The 18618-nt window shown below is 46.2% G+C and overlaps 1 protein-coding gene across 1 annotated transcript in view; it reads left to right on the top strand.

Moving 5' to 3' along the window:
- Window positions 1-11434, top strand: part of PCP4 (Purkinje cell protein 4) — a 57372-nt gene extending 45938 nt beyond the window's left edge. Inside the window, exon 3 of the mRNA XM_003927597.2 lies at window positions 11026-11434. Within this exon, the coding sequence (XP_003927646.1) occupies window positions 11026-11153 (128 nt within the window). The 3' untranslated portion in view covers window positions 11154-11434. The remainder of the gene's footprint in view (window positions 1-11025) is intronic.
- The last annotated feature ends 7184 nt before the right edge of the window (window positions 11435-18618 follow it).

Here is an 18618-nt window from a genome sequence, read left to right as displayed (position 1 = left end):
TTCAGCTTCTCAGCCTCGTGGTAGGTAGACAGAGAAGCTGGAAGGAAGGCCCATTGGGCAAGCCAGGCTGCCAGCTGCCATCTTGGGCAAGGCATCCCTGCCTTGGGATGGCCCTCTACTCCTTACAAACGGTGTCCCTACATGTACTCTCCAGACAAAATCAAGCCTGGGCAAGGATTTGAACCTCAGGAAGGCAAATCTGACCACAGTCAAGAGTCATGGCTTGAATTCAAGCTGTCCCTAGTCAAGCTGTTCCTCATCATACCTCACTGATGGTCTTAATTTTTTTCTTGAAAATGTAGGCATTTCGCTGGTGGTTCTGGGTTGAATTGTGTATTCACTATCCAATTCAAGTGTTGAAGCCCTAATCTCCATGACATCAGAATGTGACTTTATTTGGAGATAGGGTCTTTATCGAGGTAATTAAATTGAAATGAGGTCATTAGGATGGGCCCTCATCCAGTCTGGCTGTTGTCCTTATAAGCAGAAGAGATGAGGGCACAGACACACACAAAGGGATATTCACGTGAGGACACACAGAGAAGCTGTCTGCGAGCCAGGAGAGAGGTCTTAGGAGGAACTTGCTGTGCCAACACCTTAATCTTGGACTCCAGCCTCCTGGATGTGAGAACATGAATTTCTGTTGCTTAAGTGACCCCCTGTGTGATACTTTGTCATGACAGCCTAAGCAATTGATACAAATAGGAATGAATTTTGCCTTTCCAACAGAAAAATGAGTATTTCTTCAGTGATGCCTATGCCTTCTTTTTTTGTGCCCTTCCTCACTTAATGAATTTGGAGGAAGATCTGATCTCATTAATGCTCATTCTTCGCAATTGATACCCATGGATTTGTGCTCACTTGATTATCCAGTGCCACAGTCGGGCATTTTATATAAGCCAGGGTGACTCTGGATGGAAGCCTGAGAAACAAAATAATTGGAAATAGATGACGGAGAGGAGCTCAGAATAAACTCTTACTTTTGGCTACCAAATTAGGTGTTGCATTAATCAGAACTTGATTTGAACAATCGAAGACGGTGGGTTTCAGAATACTTCTATTTTAGGACAGAAGAGAATTACTTGCTCTTGGAAAAAGCTTTAAGTACCAAAGAAGGCACTAACTTGGTAAATGGAAAGCTGGAAGAAATGGGAATTGTGTTTTTATTTGATCTGGGGACTACAATAGATGTAGAAAGTCCCCTTGCTTGGGACTGCTAATGCCTGAACTTGCTCATTAATCTCCACCTCTTAGCACAGACCTGGAAAATTGCAATTCTCCGCACCAGCAGCCCCTGTTCGATAAATATGGAGCCAGCAGGCAGGAGCGAGAAGTGGCTCTGGGCTGCGGGGCTGGCTTATTGGAATCCCACACTCCCCAAGCAACTCAGGAACTCAGGCAGAAGGACACAGTGGCTCTCTGCATGCTTTGTTCCCAGCTTTTTAAAGAGCTTATTGTCTTTTTATAAATTGGCATTTCATAAAGTGTGACTGCTGTATGCCAGCATTATTAGGTACTATGGGTATAAATTTAGTTTTATAATTTTTTTCCTCTGGTGTAATTGACCTTTTCGCCAACACTAGATGCTTTATTCTCTGAGTATATCTTGATCTGATGTGAGGTGTAAAAGATAAAATTCCAATCCTTACTTGCTTTGTTACCTGTCTCTTTGGCTTTCCCTGCCTCAAGGGCAAGAGTTTGGGTCATTAAAAAGGAACCCCCACTCCCTCTTCTTGGCCAAGTAGTGTGAGGGAGGAGGTCCCAGCTAAGAGGGCCCCAGCAGCACAGGGACCCACATCAATTAACTTAATTATATCAAGGTCAACACAACTGACAGATACTAATTCTTCCAAAGTTAATATCGTACTTTGAAAGAAGGTAGGGCCCTCTAAGAACCTTGGCATTAAAATACCCCAATTGCAAGGCATACTTGAGTTAAATGACTGTTATTTCTTTATAGTGTGCTAAAATTTAGGTCCTTTTATAGTACGCTATGTGCCGTGACTCCTAATGAAGGCAAACTCCTACTCGGGACTATTATATCCCAATTTACTGCTTGGGCACAAATTTCTGATCTACAGGATAAGGCATTAGGAGGTCATTCATTTCTATCAAATCAGTCTTAAAATATGGAAAGTGATAAATATGTATATTAAAGCATTTACCCGTTTGTGTGGTGTCATTCATTCCTATCAAATCTCTGAAATTCTGTTGCTTATTTGTGTATTTACCTTTCCATTTGTTTTCCAGGGGAGGGATGGGACTAGGTTTGTTCTCTGCTTTCTCCCAGTCCCCAGGACAGGGATGACTCTCCCAGACCACTCGCCGAATGCATGAATTTGGTGTAGTTCCTCCAGATTCCCTGGAAAACCAGCAGATTTTGCAAGCTGGTTGACTGTATTATGTTAATCAATACGTAGACTTGGGTCATCCAAGAGATGCTTTTCCCCCGGAGCTGTATGAACTGGTCCGTAGAGAAATCTGTCAATTTGGTCTACATCTAAGGAGATGAAGTAACACACCAACACAGAATGAGAACAAGATTTGGAGCAAGATATGGATCCCAAGTCAGGCTTGGCCAGTCTTCACGAGGTGATCTTAGGCAAGGCCCTTCTAGAATGGGGATGACGAATGTTTCCTGCAGCTTTCATAAACGACTACATAAGTTCCAATTACAGATGACAGAAGCCCATTCTCTAGATAAAATAGAGAATCAGAAATAGAGATTCTCTATAATGCAAAGCTACTTTAAAACCTATGAAGTCCCCAGATTAGTTCAGGTGCTGTTACAGGCTGAATTGTGCTCCCTCCCCACCCAAATTCATATGTGGAAGCTCTAATCTCCAGTACCCCGGAGTGTCACTGCATCTGGAGACGGTTAAAGAGGTGGTTAATTGATTCATGTTAAATTAATGTCATCACGTGGTGAGGACACAGCAAGAAGGTGGCCATCTGGAAGCCATGGAGAGAGGCCTCAGGAGAAACCACACCTGCCAGCACCTTGATCTCCAACTTCTGGCCTCCAGAACTATGAGAAAATAAATTCCTGTTGGTGAAGCCACCTAGTCTGTGGTATTTTGTTACGGCAGCCTGAGCAAATTAACACCCTACTCAACAAGAATCTGCTGATGGACTACGGGACTGATGTGAGAAGCTCTGCTCTAGCACCAAACTCTGTGTTATCAGCGTAGATAAATAAATGCAAGTGGAATTTTAGTTTACCAAAGCATTCTTCTGTTCTTTGGATTTTTATGACAATACCAGAGACTTAAAAAAAATAAAGAGGGGAACTCACTATGTTGCCCAGGCTGGTCTCAAACTCCTAGGCTCAAATGACCCACCTGCCTTGGCCTCCCAAAGTGCTGGCATTACAGGGGTGAGCTGCCGTGCCTGGCCCAGAGACTTGTAATACTCATTTGGGATTGTCTTCAAGTGGTAGTGTAATAGTTCCTTACTTTTATATTTACGATTCTCTATTTTACATTTGCCCATCAAATGTTCTGTAAAAGAAAATCCACTTGAGTATATGAGGGAGGATCTATTTAATGCTCAATAAAGAGTGGTTTTTATTACCATTCCATCTTTAAGAAGGGCTACCTGAACTTTCTCTGATGACATAATAAAACACATAATTGCAGAGGCCACTTTCTCTCTCAGTTTCTGTGGGGAAAAGGCAGTATTTCAGGAAAGCAGCATAAGAAATGTCTCTGCTAGTGCAAAGTTTAAACTTGAATAGGACTGTTTTGCTTCCCAGTGGAGTTCGTGGCAGAATTGAATCAGAGGACATTCCAAGCCTCAGGGAGCATCGTTTCTTCATTATTCTAGGGCCATTGGCAGAGCTCTGTGTCGGGTCCTGGTGGTTTAATGTGGTTTCTGTTCAGAGGGAAAAGCCTCATTGCTTGGAGCCATTTTGCAGCTACACTCTTTGTTGAGAAAGGGCAATGTGACAGGTAGACAGGTAACGGACAGGTAGCTAGATAATGTAGCAGTTCATGTAACTGCCCAGCCTGATAGATTTTGATTGTCACTTCCTTTGAGGTGAGATCTTACAGATGATGGACTTGGCAGAGTTGGGTGAAGTCTGAAGGGCTGGTGAGGGATAATGGCCACCCCAGGCACACAGGATGTTGAAGTCATGGGGCCGTTTTTTTGAGCTGTAATGATCAATAAATCGGGTTTCCCTTTGCCCTCCAATGGAGTTGGAATTGAAATCCTCTTACATCAAATCTGCTAATTGGCATGAATATCCTCTTGAGTATTCTGTGGTCAGCTTGAGAATGTCGGCATGTCTATGCAGAGCAGGAAAAGGTGGAATTCCAGGACCCGGGGCAAATGCAAGGAATAACAACTGTGAAGTCCTGGATGGTTTACAAGGTGATTTGGTGAAATACTTGTTAAAAGGAAAAGCTGGCCAGGTGTGATGGCTCACACCTATAATCCCAGCACTTTGGGAGGCAGAGGTGGATCACAAGTTCAGGAGATCGAGACCAATCTGGCCAACATAGTGAAACCCCATCTCTACCAAAAATACAAAAAATTAGCTGGGTGTGTTGGTGTGTGCCTATAGTTCCAGCTACTGAGGAGGCCGAGGCAGGAGAATCACATGAACCTGGGAAGTGGAGGTTGCAGTGAGCCGAGATCATGCCACTGTATTCCTGCCTGGGGTGACAGTGTGAGACTCCGCCTCAAAAAAAAAAAAAAAAAAAAAAGGAAAACATGTAGATAAGTCAAATTTAGTGGAGTTGAACAGAGTGATTCCAGAATTAGACATCTCTCTGAACCGTCACAGGTTCTCGGAACTGCGGCCTGCCGTGTGGGTAGGCAGCCTTTACAGGAAGATAGCAGGCGTGAGGCAGTGAGGCGGCTTAGCTGGCCACTGTGCAGCGTTTTGCCCTGTTTGAGTAAGTTGCCCCCCTGTAATTGACTGAAGATGGGCTGCTGTTATTGCCGAGATCCTGCGGTTTGCTAACCGGAGCACGCCTGGACAGCACTCCTGAGTTAGGCTTCTAGTTAGTTTTTGCACTAAATAAGATTGTAGTTTTAATGTGAGGACAGGAGTACGGGGCATCCTCAGGCCAAATGTAGTTCAGCGTAACCTGCTGCTCGCGCAGATCGAAAAGCCACCGTTGAGACCGAGTGGCCAAAGTGATTTTCCGATACAGGCAGCAGAATCCTACATGCAAATGCCAGGTGGAGGCCGCCCCCAGTCCAGACCTAAGCCTCAGACATCTTTCTGAAGAGGTAAGTGGAAATAAGGGGAAGGATCGTGCTGCAGTCTGGACGTGACAGTGGTGTTCGTTTCGTCTGTAACACTTGTTTAGACGCCCCGCTCCCTCCTGGACACAGAAGCTCTACAAAGGCCTCTAGGCCACTCGGAAGGCCTGGTGTGTACCCTCCTGGCTAAGGAGAATGTCCTGCATTGTCTAAGCTTTGCAGTGGCATGACTTGTGAGTCGTGGACTGTATCGGTCAGTAGCGGGAGGTCTCTCTTTTGAACACATTGTAGGTATATTCTTTATGCCTTGTATTTCTCAGCTGGGGCCATCCTGCAGCAAGCCCAGCAAACACAGCTGACCATGCTGGCCATGCAGGCGGCCATGATGGAAGACACCCCCTGTCTCCCTGAATTAGGGCCCGAGTGATCCATGAACCTCACCACTGAGCAGACACAGACACCCTGAGGCTGAAGTCACCTTACTGCCCGAGTCCCCCTTCACTGGCCTTTGCAGCTCTGGCCACATCATGCCCAGTACAGGGTGACCTGTGCTTTAAGGTACAACAGAGTGTTGATCTGAACATAAACATAATGCTGGGAGCCAGGTAGAACAGGCTCTTGTTTTCTAGATGAGAAAGCTGAGCACCAGAGAGGCTAAGAACCTTTTCCAGAGTTGCAGAGAAGTCAGAGGCAATCCCCGAATTCAGATTTTCCCAGGACTCCGCAGCTCCTTCTGCATGGTGCCTTACTCAGTGCAGGGATTATCTAAGTGTGATGAGAGAGACAGCCTCCCATCCCCAGGGAGACTGAGGGCTTTGGCTGCTGGGACATGAGACCTGTGTTTTTTGTTTTTGTCTGAGATGGGTCTCACTCTGTTGCTCAGGCTGGAGTGCAGTGGTGTAATCATAGCTCAATGCAGCCTTGACCTCCCAGGCTCCAGCGATTTCCCCCAACGTCAGCCTCCCGAGGAGCTGGGACTATGCTCAGCCCTGTGTAAAAATCAGCTGCCACCGCTCTTGGCTAATTTTTAACTTTTTGTAGAAACGATGTCTCCATATGCTGCCCCGGCTGGTCTCGAACTCTCAGCTCATGTGCTGGCATTGCCAGCATGAGCCACCATGCGTGGCCACATGTTTTGTTTATTCCCTGGCCAGGTGTTGGTGGCAGGCTCTGTTCTAGGCAAGGAGAGGCTCAAAAACCTGCCTGGAGCTTCTCTGGCTCTTCTGGGTCCCCACAGGCTCTTCTGGGGCCACAGGTCCTGTCCCAGTGGCATGAGGGCACACGTGTGCCTTCCTCTTCCCTGTGTGCCTGTTGAGGTCTGGACATCTGCCCCTGGGTGCCTGTGCCCCTCTTCTCTCCATCTGGCCTTGAGCATTTCCCGAGGCTTTTCCCCATGAAGCAGCAGTGCTTCCTGATGATAGCGACGAGGGCACAGGTGCCAGGTGGTCGTTTGAGGAGCCTCGTTCTCAGGTGCCAGGTTTTTCATCTTCCTTGCAGTGCCACCTGTGGGCTGTGCTCCTCTGGCTGGCGGGACAGTGGCTTTGCCAGGACAGCTCCCAGACACACGCCCTTCTTAGAGGCCCATTGCGACCCTCCTCCATGACAATGCTGCAGGGAGTGGGGACAAGGACCCGCCTCACAAACTGAAATTAAATGGTTACCAACGAGGGTACCTTGCTTGTTTCGTCCTCCAGATAGAAGTGCGCGTTTGATATCTGCCTAGCATATTAATAAATGGACTCACTTGCAATCAACTGTTTTAATTGAACACCTACTGTGTGCTGGGTCCTAAGCGGCAGGGACAAGGCAGACAAAGTCCCTACCCTCACAGAGCTCACACTCCAGTGTGGGAGGCAGAGGACAAAGCAGGAGGGAAAGAAAGAAGTAAAGCAACGGGTGGTGATTGCGCCGTGAACCGCAAGGCAGGCTTGGGGGTGCGGCGTGGCCCTAGGGGCCATATTCGGGGAATGTCATCTCCTAGGGCTGTTCAGCTTCCCCAGCAGGCATGGCCGAGGCCCTCCCTGAGGGTGTCAGCCGTAGAAAGGGCCCCCTGTGCTGCCAGTGCGTCCCTGCTTCTGCCCGGGAGTGATGGGGCTGGGAGGCTCCTCATACGACCACCTGGCCCCTGTGCCCTTGTCGCTATCACTGGGGTCATTCTTGGGAACCGTGGCAGGCTCCAAGGCCCTGAAGAGCGGTTCTGGGAGTGGAGGCCTGGCTGTGGGCCCTTCCACGGCTCTCCTCCCCCACCCTCGTGCCTGCGGAATCTGGGGTATTTGGAACTGCGCTTTCCTGACTGCTAGGACCACAGATCATTTGTACTGAGCCTGTGCCACCGAGTCTAATTGTCCCTTCTCCACTGCAGCCAGGTCCCCATTCTCTACCTTGCACACTCCTGGCTGGCTCAGTGGAAGGAACTCCTGTCACTCCTCTAATAGCATCTGACACTCCCCTGGGCATGCTGGACCCTCTGCAGCACCCAGAAAGTAGTGATTCCTTAAATGTTAGTGGTTTCTTTTTTAAACAATGTAATATTGTTCAAATGAGGAATCAGTCGATCACTTGTGGCTGAGATGTTAGTTTAGGATATAGACGTGAAATTGATTTTTATAACCTGTCCTCACCCTTTCCTTGCACATTTCCTAAATATACATAATTTTCTGCGTCTTCATGTGTCATTTGTTAAAACAATAATGTTGCCGCTTTCTTCCATTATTATAAAAGGAGAAAGGTGAATCAGACCCTTTGAACACTTCAGGTTGCAGCAACATCTTAAATTTAAAAGAGAAATTTCTCCTCCTACTTGGAATGAATTTTCCCCCTTTGCACTCACTGTACAGTCGATGCAAGGATTCCTCTGGGAGTAAATGGATTTGGGCTATAAACGCCTTATGAAAAATGACAATTCCTAGTGCTGTAGATGCTACCTAACCAAGGACGCTGCTGGTACTAAAGGGTTTATTGCCATCAGCACAGACACTGGAGCCATTTGCATTTTGGGTTTGCTAGACACTTGCCCTCCAGTTCCAGGCTCATAACATCCAGTTCCAGGCTGATAACATTAATTAACCACTTTTACATCATCCACTTGAGCCACAGGAAACTTTTACTTCTCCCAGTGATCCTACCCTTTATTATTCTCCAAAGAAAGGGCCCTGGCAATGTCGAAGAAAATGTGAATAGCTCCCTGGAGTGTGAGAAACAATTCCACTTGTCCTCCGTATCATTTGGGCTGTCGTGGATTAAAAAGGAAGCAGCCCCCTCCACTGCCTCTGAAATATTCCTGAACATTGGCACACTCAAAATCTCTTTTTTCATGAGCATGGGCAGCAAGTTTGAAACAGAAGAAAACAGTTCTCTGATTTGGGTCATGGCTTCTTCAGTCCTACAAGGTTTGCAAAGCCAGAGCTGACATTCCCTCCTCCTAGGTGAGGGTGAGATTGAAGGGCTCCAGGGGGAAGCTGCTTAGGCTCTAGGGAAATTGAGAGGAGGCTGCTTATGGATCTACAGAGGAAATGTCACCCAACCAGACATATCCAAAATAAGTGCTGATTCTCATCTATTACCTGTCTGTCTGTACCTATCTATCATCTACATATGTATGTAGATATGTATTATGTATGTATCTGTCTATTTAATCTATGTACATCTGTCGATCTATCCATCTCTATCTTTATTTATCAATCATCTATCTTCTAGCTCTATCTATTGTCTATCTATCTATCTATCTATCTTCTATTATCTATCTGTCTAGCTGTCATCTATCTATCTATCTATTATCTATCTTCTATCTATCATCTATCTTCTATTATCTATCTGTCTAGCTATCATCTATCTATTATCTGTCTATCTATCATCTATCTATCTATCTATCTATCTATCTATCTATCTATCTATGTATCTATTGCAAGCAGGAGAGAACAGGCAGGCCTTACCTTAAGTCCTCAAGGAGCCCCAGCTTCCTCCACCCTCTCTGATAGAGCTGGTGCCTGAGGATTATTATGCAAAGTCCCTGAGCAGGTAGTGGATGGACTCAGGCTGCCTGCACTCTGCTCCCTGCCTAGGGCTTTTCCTCTGCCTCCGAATGCCCCCAGTTCTCCCACCTCCAGGCTGGCTGTGCCTCTCACAGGGTCAGCCTCCCCTGCTCTAGGTTCAAGCCCAGGGTGGCAGCGAGGCTCTTGGCCCAGGTCCCAGGAGAGGTGAGTTCTGTCCCCAGGTCTGGCTTGAGCTAACTCCAAGGCCTCCTTTGTCCTTGGCTCTCAATTCTGGCTGCACCTGAGAGCCTTTTTAAAAGTGTATATGTCTGGCCTCCCCCCAGGGACATAGATTTCTCAACACCAGTCCTGCTCTCCGGAGCACCCTTGCCACTGTGGCTGTGCAAGGACGAAGCCCTGAGTCTGAAGTGGGGCCCCCATGTCTGTATTTAAAAAAAAGAAAGAAAAAGAAAAAAGATGCCTTTGATGAACCTGATGTTTAGCCTTCATTAGACTAGAGGCTTTTGTTATTTTATGTTAGTTTTTTATTTTCATAAGTTTCTGTGGAGCAGGTGGTGTTTGGTTACATGAATAAGTTCTTCAGTGGTGATTTGTAAGATTTTGATGCACCCATTACCTGAGCAGTATACCCTATCCAGGCATCCCCAAACTACGGCCCGTGGGCCGCATGCAGCCCCCTGAGGCCATTTATCCGGTCCCCAGCCACGTTTCAGGAAGGGGCACCTCTTTCACTGGTGGTCAGTGAGAGGAGCACAGTATGTGGCAGCCCTCCAATGGTCTGAGGGACAGTGAACTGGCCCCCTGTGTAAAAAGTTTGGGGACGCCTGCTATAGACTCTACGGCCACACCATCCTGTATGCACCGGGTCTCATCAGACCAGAGGCTTTCATTATTTTATTTTAGTTTTATATTTCCATAGGTTTTTGCAGGACAGGTGGTGTTTGGTTACATGAATACATTCTTCAGCGGTGATTTGTAAGATACTGACGCACCCGTCACCCAAGCAGTATAAGCCCTACACTCTACGGCCATACACCTTCAACGTGCCGGGTCTCATCAGACTAGAGGCTTTTGAAAGACATTTGCCTTCCACGACTGAATAATTTTATTGATTTATCTGTTTTCCCTTCTCGGCTGCACTGGCCCGTGGGCTGTAGAGGGCCCATGCCTTTGCTTCCCGCGATTTATATCCCGTCAGCGTGTGAATTGGTGAGATCCTTACACCTTAACAAGCCAATTGCCAGGCCTGCCTCATAGGAACAAGGACATGAGCTTTGTGAAAGTTCAGCCAAACTGCGAAGGTCAAATGGTGTCATCCTGTCTTAACGATGATAAAAAGGAAGCCCTGATTGCAATAAGCAAATCTTACCTGAGAATGATGCACAGAATTACTCACAGAAACTCAATGTACGACTTTGCTAACTCAGTTGTTGTGAATATTAGCTATCACTGGACCAATATCTTAGCAATATTCAAGTGGTACCTGTGTGGGATAGCAGGAGAAAGTCACAGCACAGCCAATATTAAAACCGTATGTCAAGATGGTCATTGAGAACGAAAATCATGTGCAGAAAATACATGAAGTGGTGAGACTGTGCCCTTGAGTTTCATCATCCTGCTCAGGTGTAGACTCTGAGCTCTGTTGAAACACTCCACTGGATTTTACTTTGCAAATGAGCTCTTGTCCTGGCGCATAAGTCAAGCCCCTGTGTGTACCCCAAGGTGGACTGCCTGGCTTCACTTAACTATTTTCACTAAATCACTGCTTTCCTATTTTCAGCTCAGTGATTGCCTTCTGTTTGTGTTTTTCTTGCCACAGATGGACAGAAGAAAGTTCAAGAGGAATTTGACATTGACATGGATGCACCAGAGACAGAACGTGCAGCGGTGGCCATTCAGTCTCAGTTCAGAAAATTCCAGAAGAAAAAGGCTGGGTCTCAGTCCTAGTGGGAGAGCCTCTTCCTAGTCCACCTGACAACACCAAACTCAACCATCATCTGTCAAGAAATTAAAAGAACAACACCCTAGAGAGAAGTCATCCACGCATAATCCACACATGCACAGCAAACCTCCGATGCATGTACAGAAACCTGTGATATTTATACCCTTGTAGGAAGGTATAGACAATGGAATTGTGAGTAGCCTAATCTCTATGTTTCTCTCCATGTTCATTCCTCCTGCAACTACTTTCCTTGATGTTGTAATAAAATGAAGTTAAGATGAGTGAATTCAAGTGTCTGCCTTTCTTTCTATATTTTACCCGACGTTAGAGGTGACTGGGAGCCAGGTGTCTGTTTCCTTCTTCTCTTAGGAGTCAGAGATGTAACACGCTGTCTTCTTTTAGGAGCATTTTTTTTGCTGAGAGTGAGAGATCCATTTTGAGCCATGCCTGGAGACTCTAATTTGGAGAGATTTAACTGCTGGCTGGCGATGGCAATATATTTTCTTCTTCTCATGGGAATAGAGCCCTGCATCCTGAGGTGCCGAAGACTCAGAATTTTCCTTGGGGAATTATGACTGATCCAGGTACACAGCACAGAGTGCTCAAGCCTTTGATCCCCCTGGCTCCATATCCTGTCACTGTGTGAATTCGAGAACGAAAAGGGAGAAGGTGATGCATCTGTGCTTGGAGAGTCCCCAGATTTACTCAGCAGACCCATTTCAGATCTCCAAAGGGGACGCGCTGGCTGTTCCAGGCCATTCTGTGGCTTACCTGCAGTGCTCTGCACTTGTGTGGCTCCAGACTCCCCAGCTTCCTCTATGCGGTCATATGTCACCTGTTAGGGTTTTTTTATTACAACTTGCAAGAGGAGCTATCAGGCTTCTATTCGACTCCATCTTTTTCCCTGCAAACCTTGCAGGTAAACTGTTCTGCAAATCCCAAAGTGGTTTCACAAGCAGTGGGGAGAGGTCCATTGCATGGAATGGACCTCACCACCGATTCATGAGCCAGTTGGTTGTGTGGGTACCCACTTTGGGAGGCACCTGTGATGTCTGTGGCTTTTGTTTGAACTTTTCCACATGATACTGTGATGTGTAAGTCACGTCTGATCTTCAGCCTCCTGGGATGCTCCACGACTGCTCACGTACACTGTGGGGCATCCCATGTCTTTCCTTTGCCAGCTCCTTAACAAAGGGTCAAGGTGGAGCACAAAGAATAATGGGAAAAGGGGTGAGGAATGATGCCGTGTGTGTGCATGTGCACATGTGTGTGCATGGGTGTGTGGATGTAGGGACGGTGGGAGTGAGGCGCAGGCAGGGCAGTGACTGCAGGTGGAGGTGTCACTGTTCCTTCCGCAGGGCTCCTTTTATCGTCACCAGGGCACAGATCGAGGAAGACTGGCATGCTTGGGTGATTTACTGTCTCAAAAATCCCTCTGAAAATGTGCATATTTTCTTGTGTAAGGAAATCTCTCCTGCCAGACAATTCCCTGCAGTTGTTAGGGACAGGGAAAACTCACAGACTCTGATCAATTTCCAGTCATCGGAGAGCTAAATAAGATCACGTTGGCCCTGACAACCAGAGAGGGCTCTGAGGGGCTCCCAATGCTGTGGTTCCTACTGAAAAGAGGACCGCAGGTTGAGGGGACACTCCAGGAAAAGCTTCCTGAGACAGAGGGAGTATGGATGCCGAAGAAATCAGATAGGTCTTGATGTAGTTTTCTTTGGCGTTCCCTTGAGCTACCAATGTAAAGTAAACCAGGAAGAAAACAAACATTTACGTATTTCAGATCAATTCTGCCACATCTCATAATTCAAGGACTCCCATCCTCTGAATATTTCGCATAAAGGAAGTAGAGGTGATCCCTGTATTGGCTGCACTCTGGCCGGGGCTTTCCCCACATGAACCCCTCTGGAAGATAATCTGGTTTATAAGAGGATGCTCTCTTTAGAGGGGACTCTTCATGCAGAGCAGAAAATCCCAATGGAGTGGTTCTTCCCTATATCCCCAAGGGACTGGGAATATTCTTTCCCACTGGGGTAAGAAGGATGGGAGTAGGGTGAGAGATGTGAAATTTGGAGAGGTCCCTCCAAGATTGTGATGTATGTCTCTTGTTCCAGTCACAGGACAGGGGTGTAACTGCTTTCCTTTGAGCCATAGGGATGAATTTAGCTGTTCACTTCCCAGATAGATTCATGAGGGTCTAGAGCTCCAGCTAACAGCATGGAGAAGATTCCAAATGCGCACCCCCTTAGCATAGGAACTGGGTATGTTGAGTCTATGGCCTCACAAAACCAGAAGAAGGACAAGGGATTGCGGCTGCAGGCTTGGGAGCACCTTTTCCTTACCATAGGCTGCAGTGTTTATTTAGAGTAGTTGAAGGAAACTCCTGAGGCACTATAGGGTGCCAGCAGTTTGGAGCAGCACTGATTCAATGTCCCATCAGCCATGTGTACTCAACTCCTGCTGTGGATGTGGACTTGATACAGTGGCTGCAAAACAGGACAGTCCTTATCAAGGTGCTGTCAGGCTGGTGGGGAAGGGATGAAGATAAGCAGATGCTGGAATGGAAGGAGGGGCACAGCATGGCAGAGCATGGAGAATCAATCACTCAAGTCTTCTCCAGGCAAAGCCACGCTTGGCAGTGCACGGAAGGATGGTGGGAGTTCCTGGGTAAATAACGGCGGTGGTTGGTGAAGTGTCTGGGCAAAGTCCTTGAGAAAGAGGTGCCCAGCTTTGGCATCCCAGAGGCTGAATTTATCAGTGCACTTCAGCCTGGGGGATGCGACTCTGCTCTCTGAATTTGGGGAGGCCAGGAGGCAAGACCCCAAGTATTTCAGACTTGGGACTGGATAAATCTTTGACTTACATGTCAGTCAAGTTACTACAGAGAAGTTATGTACCTCAAGCAGCCAGTTTCTTTAACAGCAAAGCATTGATAAAATCTTTGTGGCAAGGTGGTTGGCAAAATGTTAGGAATTTAGAATGAGGCAACATGCATGAGTGTCTGGCTCAGTGTAGGTGTCTAATAAATGGAAGCTATTATTGTTGATAAACCAGTGTGGTACAGAGTAAACTATGGCTTCCCTTATCAACACCCAATGCCCAACACCTCACTCAACTCCAGCCATGGGACTCAGTTTCCCTTGGCTACCACCGGTTGGACCAGTGGTGGGCACCTGACTCAAGGGGTGGGCTCAGCCTGTCTGAATATTTCTTTAGTGAACCTGAGTTAATCATCATGAGATCTGAGCCAGCTGAGGTGAGGGAGCGGTTAAGTTGTGGCAAGGCTGGTGTTTCGACAGGTAAAAGCTGCAAAAAAGGCTTTAAAAACTTTTTTTTTTTCAAGAAGCTGCAAAAGCCCATGTGAAGACAGATGTAGGAAGAAGGAGAGGATTTGAGACTCAAGGTGTATAAGTCCATGAGAGATGAAGAGGTAGCCTGGGTTGAGTTAGTCATTTGGGAGCAATGAATAGAAACCCACTCATACCAGCTAAAAAAAGAGAGAATTATTCAGGTCTCACAGACATCCAAGAATAGAACATCGAAGACACCCAAGGAAAGAACAGAACACCATGGGCAGGCAGAATTATATTAGATTTATAAATAAACTGGGGCACAGTGGGGAAGAATTGACGTCTTTATATTATTATTTTCATAGCATTTTATGATGTTTGCTGGTTTTATAGTTTTCTTCATATAGATTTTGCACATTTCTTTTTGTTCTATTTCTAAGTATTTCATAGTTTTTGTTGTCCTTGTAAGCAGGATCTTTCCCCAAAGCATTCTCTAGTAGGTTTTGCTGTTGTTATCTTAGAGAACTACCAATTTCTGTATATTTAGCTCCATAACTATTCCTCTTACCGAACTACATTCCTGATCATTTTACAGTGAATATTTTTTGGATTTACAGGTCCTATCACCTGCAAATAACAATAATTTTGGCTCTTGTTTCCCACTACTTTTAATTCCTTTCTTTCGTCCTGTCTCATCTTCCTTATAATTAATTCTTATGTGTTGAGGGAGGCTTGGGCATGATTTCAGTTTCAACAGTTATAGTGACAGACCATCTCATGGGGTGGTCATTTGCAGAGGTCACCTATTTTAGGTTGATGGGTTTTAGCTTCATAGGATCCTCCTTTCTCAAGTTTCATGAGTCTCTTCTTGTACCTTTGAATGCACACATTTTATAGACTGTGGAGATTAACCTAAGCTAATTAGTATAATTGTGAGGGGAGATTGGACAGAAAGAGTTTAGGGTTAGAGCTTATTTAGGATTTGCATATAAGGTGAGGATTCACATAAATGTCACGTTTAGGAGATTTCACTTGATTCCAGCTCAAATCGTGGACAATCAAGGTGGATTTTAGCTAGGGATGGCCACTCTTTTAGCTAGGGATGCTATAACAAAATACAAGGGTGGCATGAATAATAGACTTTTATTTTTCACAGTTCTGGAGGCTAGGATAAAGCTGCTGTCAGACTTGGTTCCTGGTGAGGTCTCTCTTTCTGGCTTTTAGATGGCCACCTTCTTGCTGTGTCCTCATATGGTAACATGGTAGAGAGTGAGCTTGCTCTGATGTTTCTTTCTCTCTTTCTCTCTCTCTCTCTTTCTCTCCCTCTTTTTGAGATGGAGTCTTGCTGTGTCACACAGGTGGGAGTGCAGTGGTGCAATCTCGGCTTACTGCAACCTCTGCCTCCTGGGTTCAAACGATTCTCCTGCCTCAACCTCCCGAGTAGCTGTGATTATAGGTGTGCACCACCATGCCTGGCTAATTTTTGTACTTTTAGTGGAGATGGGGTTTCACTATGTTGGCCATGCTGGTCTCAAACTTCTGACCACAGGTGATCCACCTGCCTCAGCCTCTCAAAGTGCTGGGATTACACATGTGAGCCACCGCTCTTGGCTCTTTCTTTTCTCATCAGGGACTAATCCTTTCATGAGGCCCAACCCTCTTGATTTCATCTAAGCCTAATTAACTCCCAAAGGTCCCACTTCAATATTATCATCTTGGGGATTAGGAATTCATCATGTGAATTTAAAGGGACATAAACATTCAGTCCATAACATCTAGCTCACCCTTGGGCTTCATTTTCTGTAATTTGATCAGACTGAACAGTAGATTGGACTTTATTTACTGCCTATCGATTTACTGCACGATGTGGATTTATACTCACCTCCTGTCACTTTTCCCTGCCAGTTGCTGCTTTAAGGCTGGCTCCATTTTCCCTACAGTTGTGACAATACACTCGGTTCAGAGCCCTATTGCACTTTAGAAAGTCTTTTGCTCTTTTGTTAACAGTTGCTTAATTGAATAAGAATTAAGGGAAAGCAGAATGCTGCTATGCTTTATGTGCCCTCCATGGGAGATAGGAGTCTGCAGAGAAGGGATGATGATGGGTTTGGACTGAGGCACATGCTGGAGGGCAGGCTTGATCAGGTTTTATGAATAAAACCACCAGGGGATTGTTAGAGCCACTGTTTTTGCTCTATGCCCTGTAAAGCTGATTTGAAGATGAAATTTTTGACCCTCCCCCCCAAAAAAGGTAACCACTCATTATTTCTATATGCCTGTGCTCAGGCTTTCTCTGGCACCTGAGGGTTTAAAAAGCTACCAGCACATGGACCACGACAGCTCACAAAGGAGAGAGAGGTACTTCTCTGTTAGTGCTTCTGGGGCTTCTAGAGGGGGTCTTTCTTACAGACCCAAGCTAAGGAATAGTTTTCTAGGCTACGGACAGCATGAACTACATTGTTAGATGATTGTCTTGTTCAAAGCCAGGCTGTCTTTGATTTAGTGAGATGGATCCTGCACAGAAATAACTAGACCCGGGCAAAATCACGTGATATTTGATGAAACTGGGAGGATTCCACGCCTTCCTGCTGTATTCTTATGTGAACCTTACTGGGGCCAGAAATATTACGCTGGCTGCTTTCCTCCTTCTGCTGCAGCCGGCCACCTTACCCAGACTTTCTAACCAAGAACTGTGGTTTAAGAGCCACACATGTGGCATGTCTGGCCCTAGACAAAGTAGCTTGTGGCTGACTCTCTAACTCTTGACAAGTGCAAAGGCTCAGACAGTGCTAATCTGGACAGAGCTAACACTGTTCCATACCTGGTTAATTTCAGCGATCACCGTTTTAATTTCACCACATACTTTCCTCTTTCTAGTATAGCAGCCAGAGTAAGTTTTAAAAAGCACAAATCTGGTCCTATCATCTTTTCCATGCTTCCCTGCTTTCAACCCTCAACATCCTTCAGTGGCTTAACTGTTCTCTTAGGATAAAGCCAATTTCCTCCATGTGGCCTGCGAGGACCTGCCCTGCCATCTCTCCTCGCATTCTGGCGGCCTCTGATATTCCCGGGATGTGCTCTCCTCCTCATTCCAACATGAGGATACTTGAGTCTGCTTCTCAGTTTCACCCTACACCTCTCTCTCTGCATCTGGTACTTCCCATCATCTTAGTTCTGAGCTGACATGTTACTTTCTGGAGGAGTTGAGGGAGAATTAACTGCTGGAAAGATAAACCCCCAAATCCCAGTGCCTGCACCCAGTAGAACTTTGTTTCTTGCTTACAGCAGAATCCAAGACTGGAGCCCCAGAATCAACTCTATTCTCCACATGAAAGGCTGTGTCAAACGTTTCTGATTGGTCAGACCCAGAAGTAACTGACTGACATTGATTCCACCGGCTGGGGGAAAACGCCTGTTCTTGCCTATGTGCAGGGGAAGCTGGGAAATGCAGTGCACCTGTGTGTTCAGGAAGTGGAGGAAGCAGGTTTGGGGGATCACTGCAGTTTCTGTCACAGCCCCCTCCCCTCAAACCCCACACCTTCCTGCACATCTACCCACCCCTGTCACCTAAGGTCCTGTTCCTGATGGCACTTACTACAAATGTAATCCACAGGCATCACTGTGATTCTTTGATCAATACTCGTCTCCTCCATGCTGCTCCATGAGGTCAGGGCCACCTGTTTTACCAGCAGGTCAGGTGCCCCGTAAGTACTTGCAGCAAGAATGAATGAATACATCCAGGCTCACTTTTGTGGTATGCACTCTACAGAAATCATCTTTCTCAGTGTCTTTGAGGGCAGAGGTACCCTTATGTTTTCATTCAGGGAACAGTCAAGGAAGACCTTGATTTGGTCAGAGTCCAAAGTCAAGTGGTATGCTTCAGCTTTGCATTTTCCTCTCTAAGAAGGGTGTTAGAAAGCCACTGTGTTGTAGATTTTCTTGTCATCTTAGTTTGCAATGGCTAGACATAGAGTGGAATTCAGAACAGACAGGCACCAAGACACAGGTACATTTCTAGGCCTCTGTTCGTTTCCCCCCAAAGCTGAACAAATCCCCAAGCCTATGTGGTCTTGAGGTCAACAGGCATCTGAAAACTGCAAGCCCAGGATCCTACTTTATTCCACATCATTCTTTCTTGTACAGGCTCATGCAGGTGGCAAACCTCCACCTCACA

The sequence above is a fragment of the Saimiri boliviensis genome, chromosome 18 (assembly GCF_048565385.1).
Source record: "Saimiri boliviensis isolate mSaiBol1 chromosome 18, mSaiBol1.pri, whole genome shotgun sequence".
Classification (NCBI taxonomy): Eukaryota; Metazoa; Chordata; class Mammalia; order Primates; family Cebidae; genus Saimiri; species Saimiri boliviensis.
Note: the sequence above shows the minus strand (reverse complement) of the source record. Positions and strands in the feature narration are given on the sequence as shown.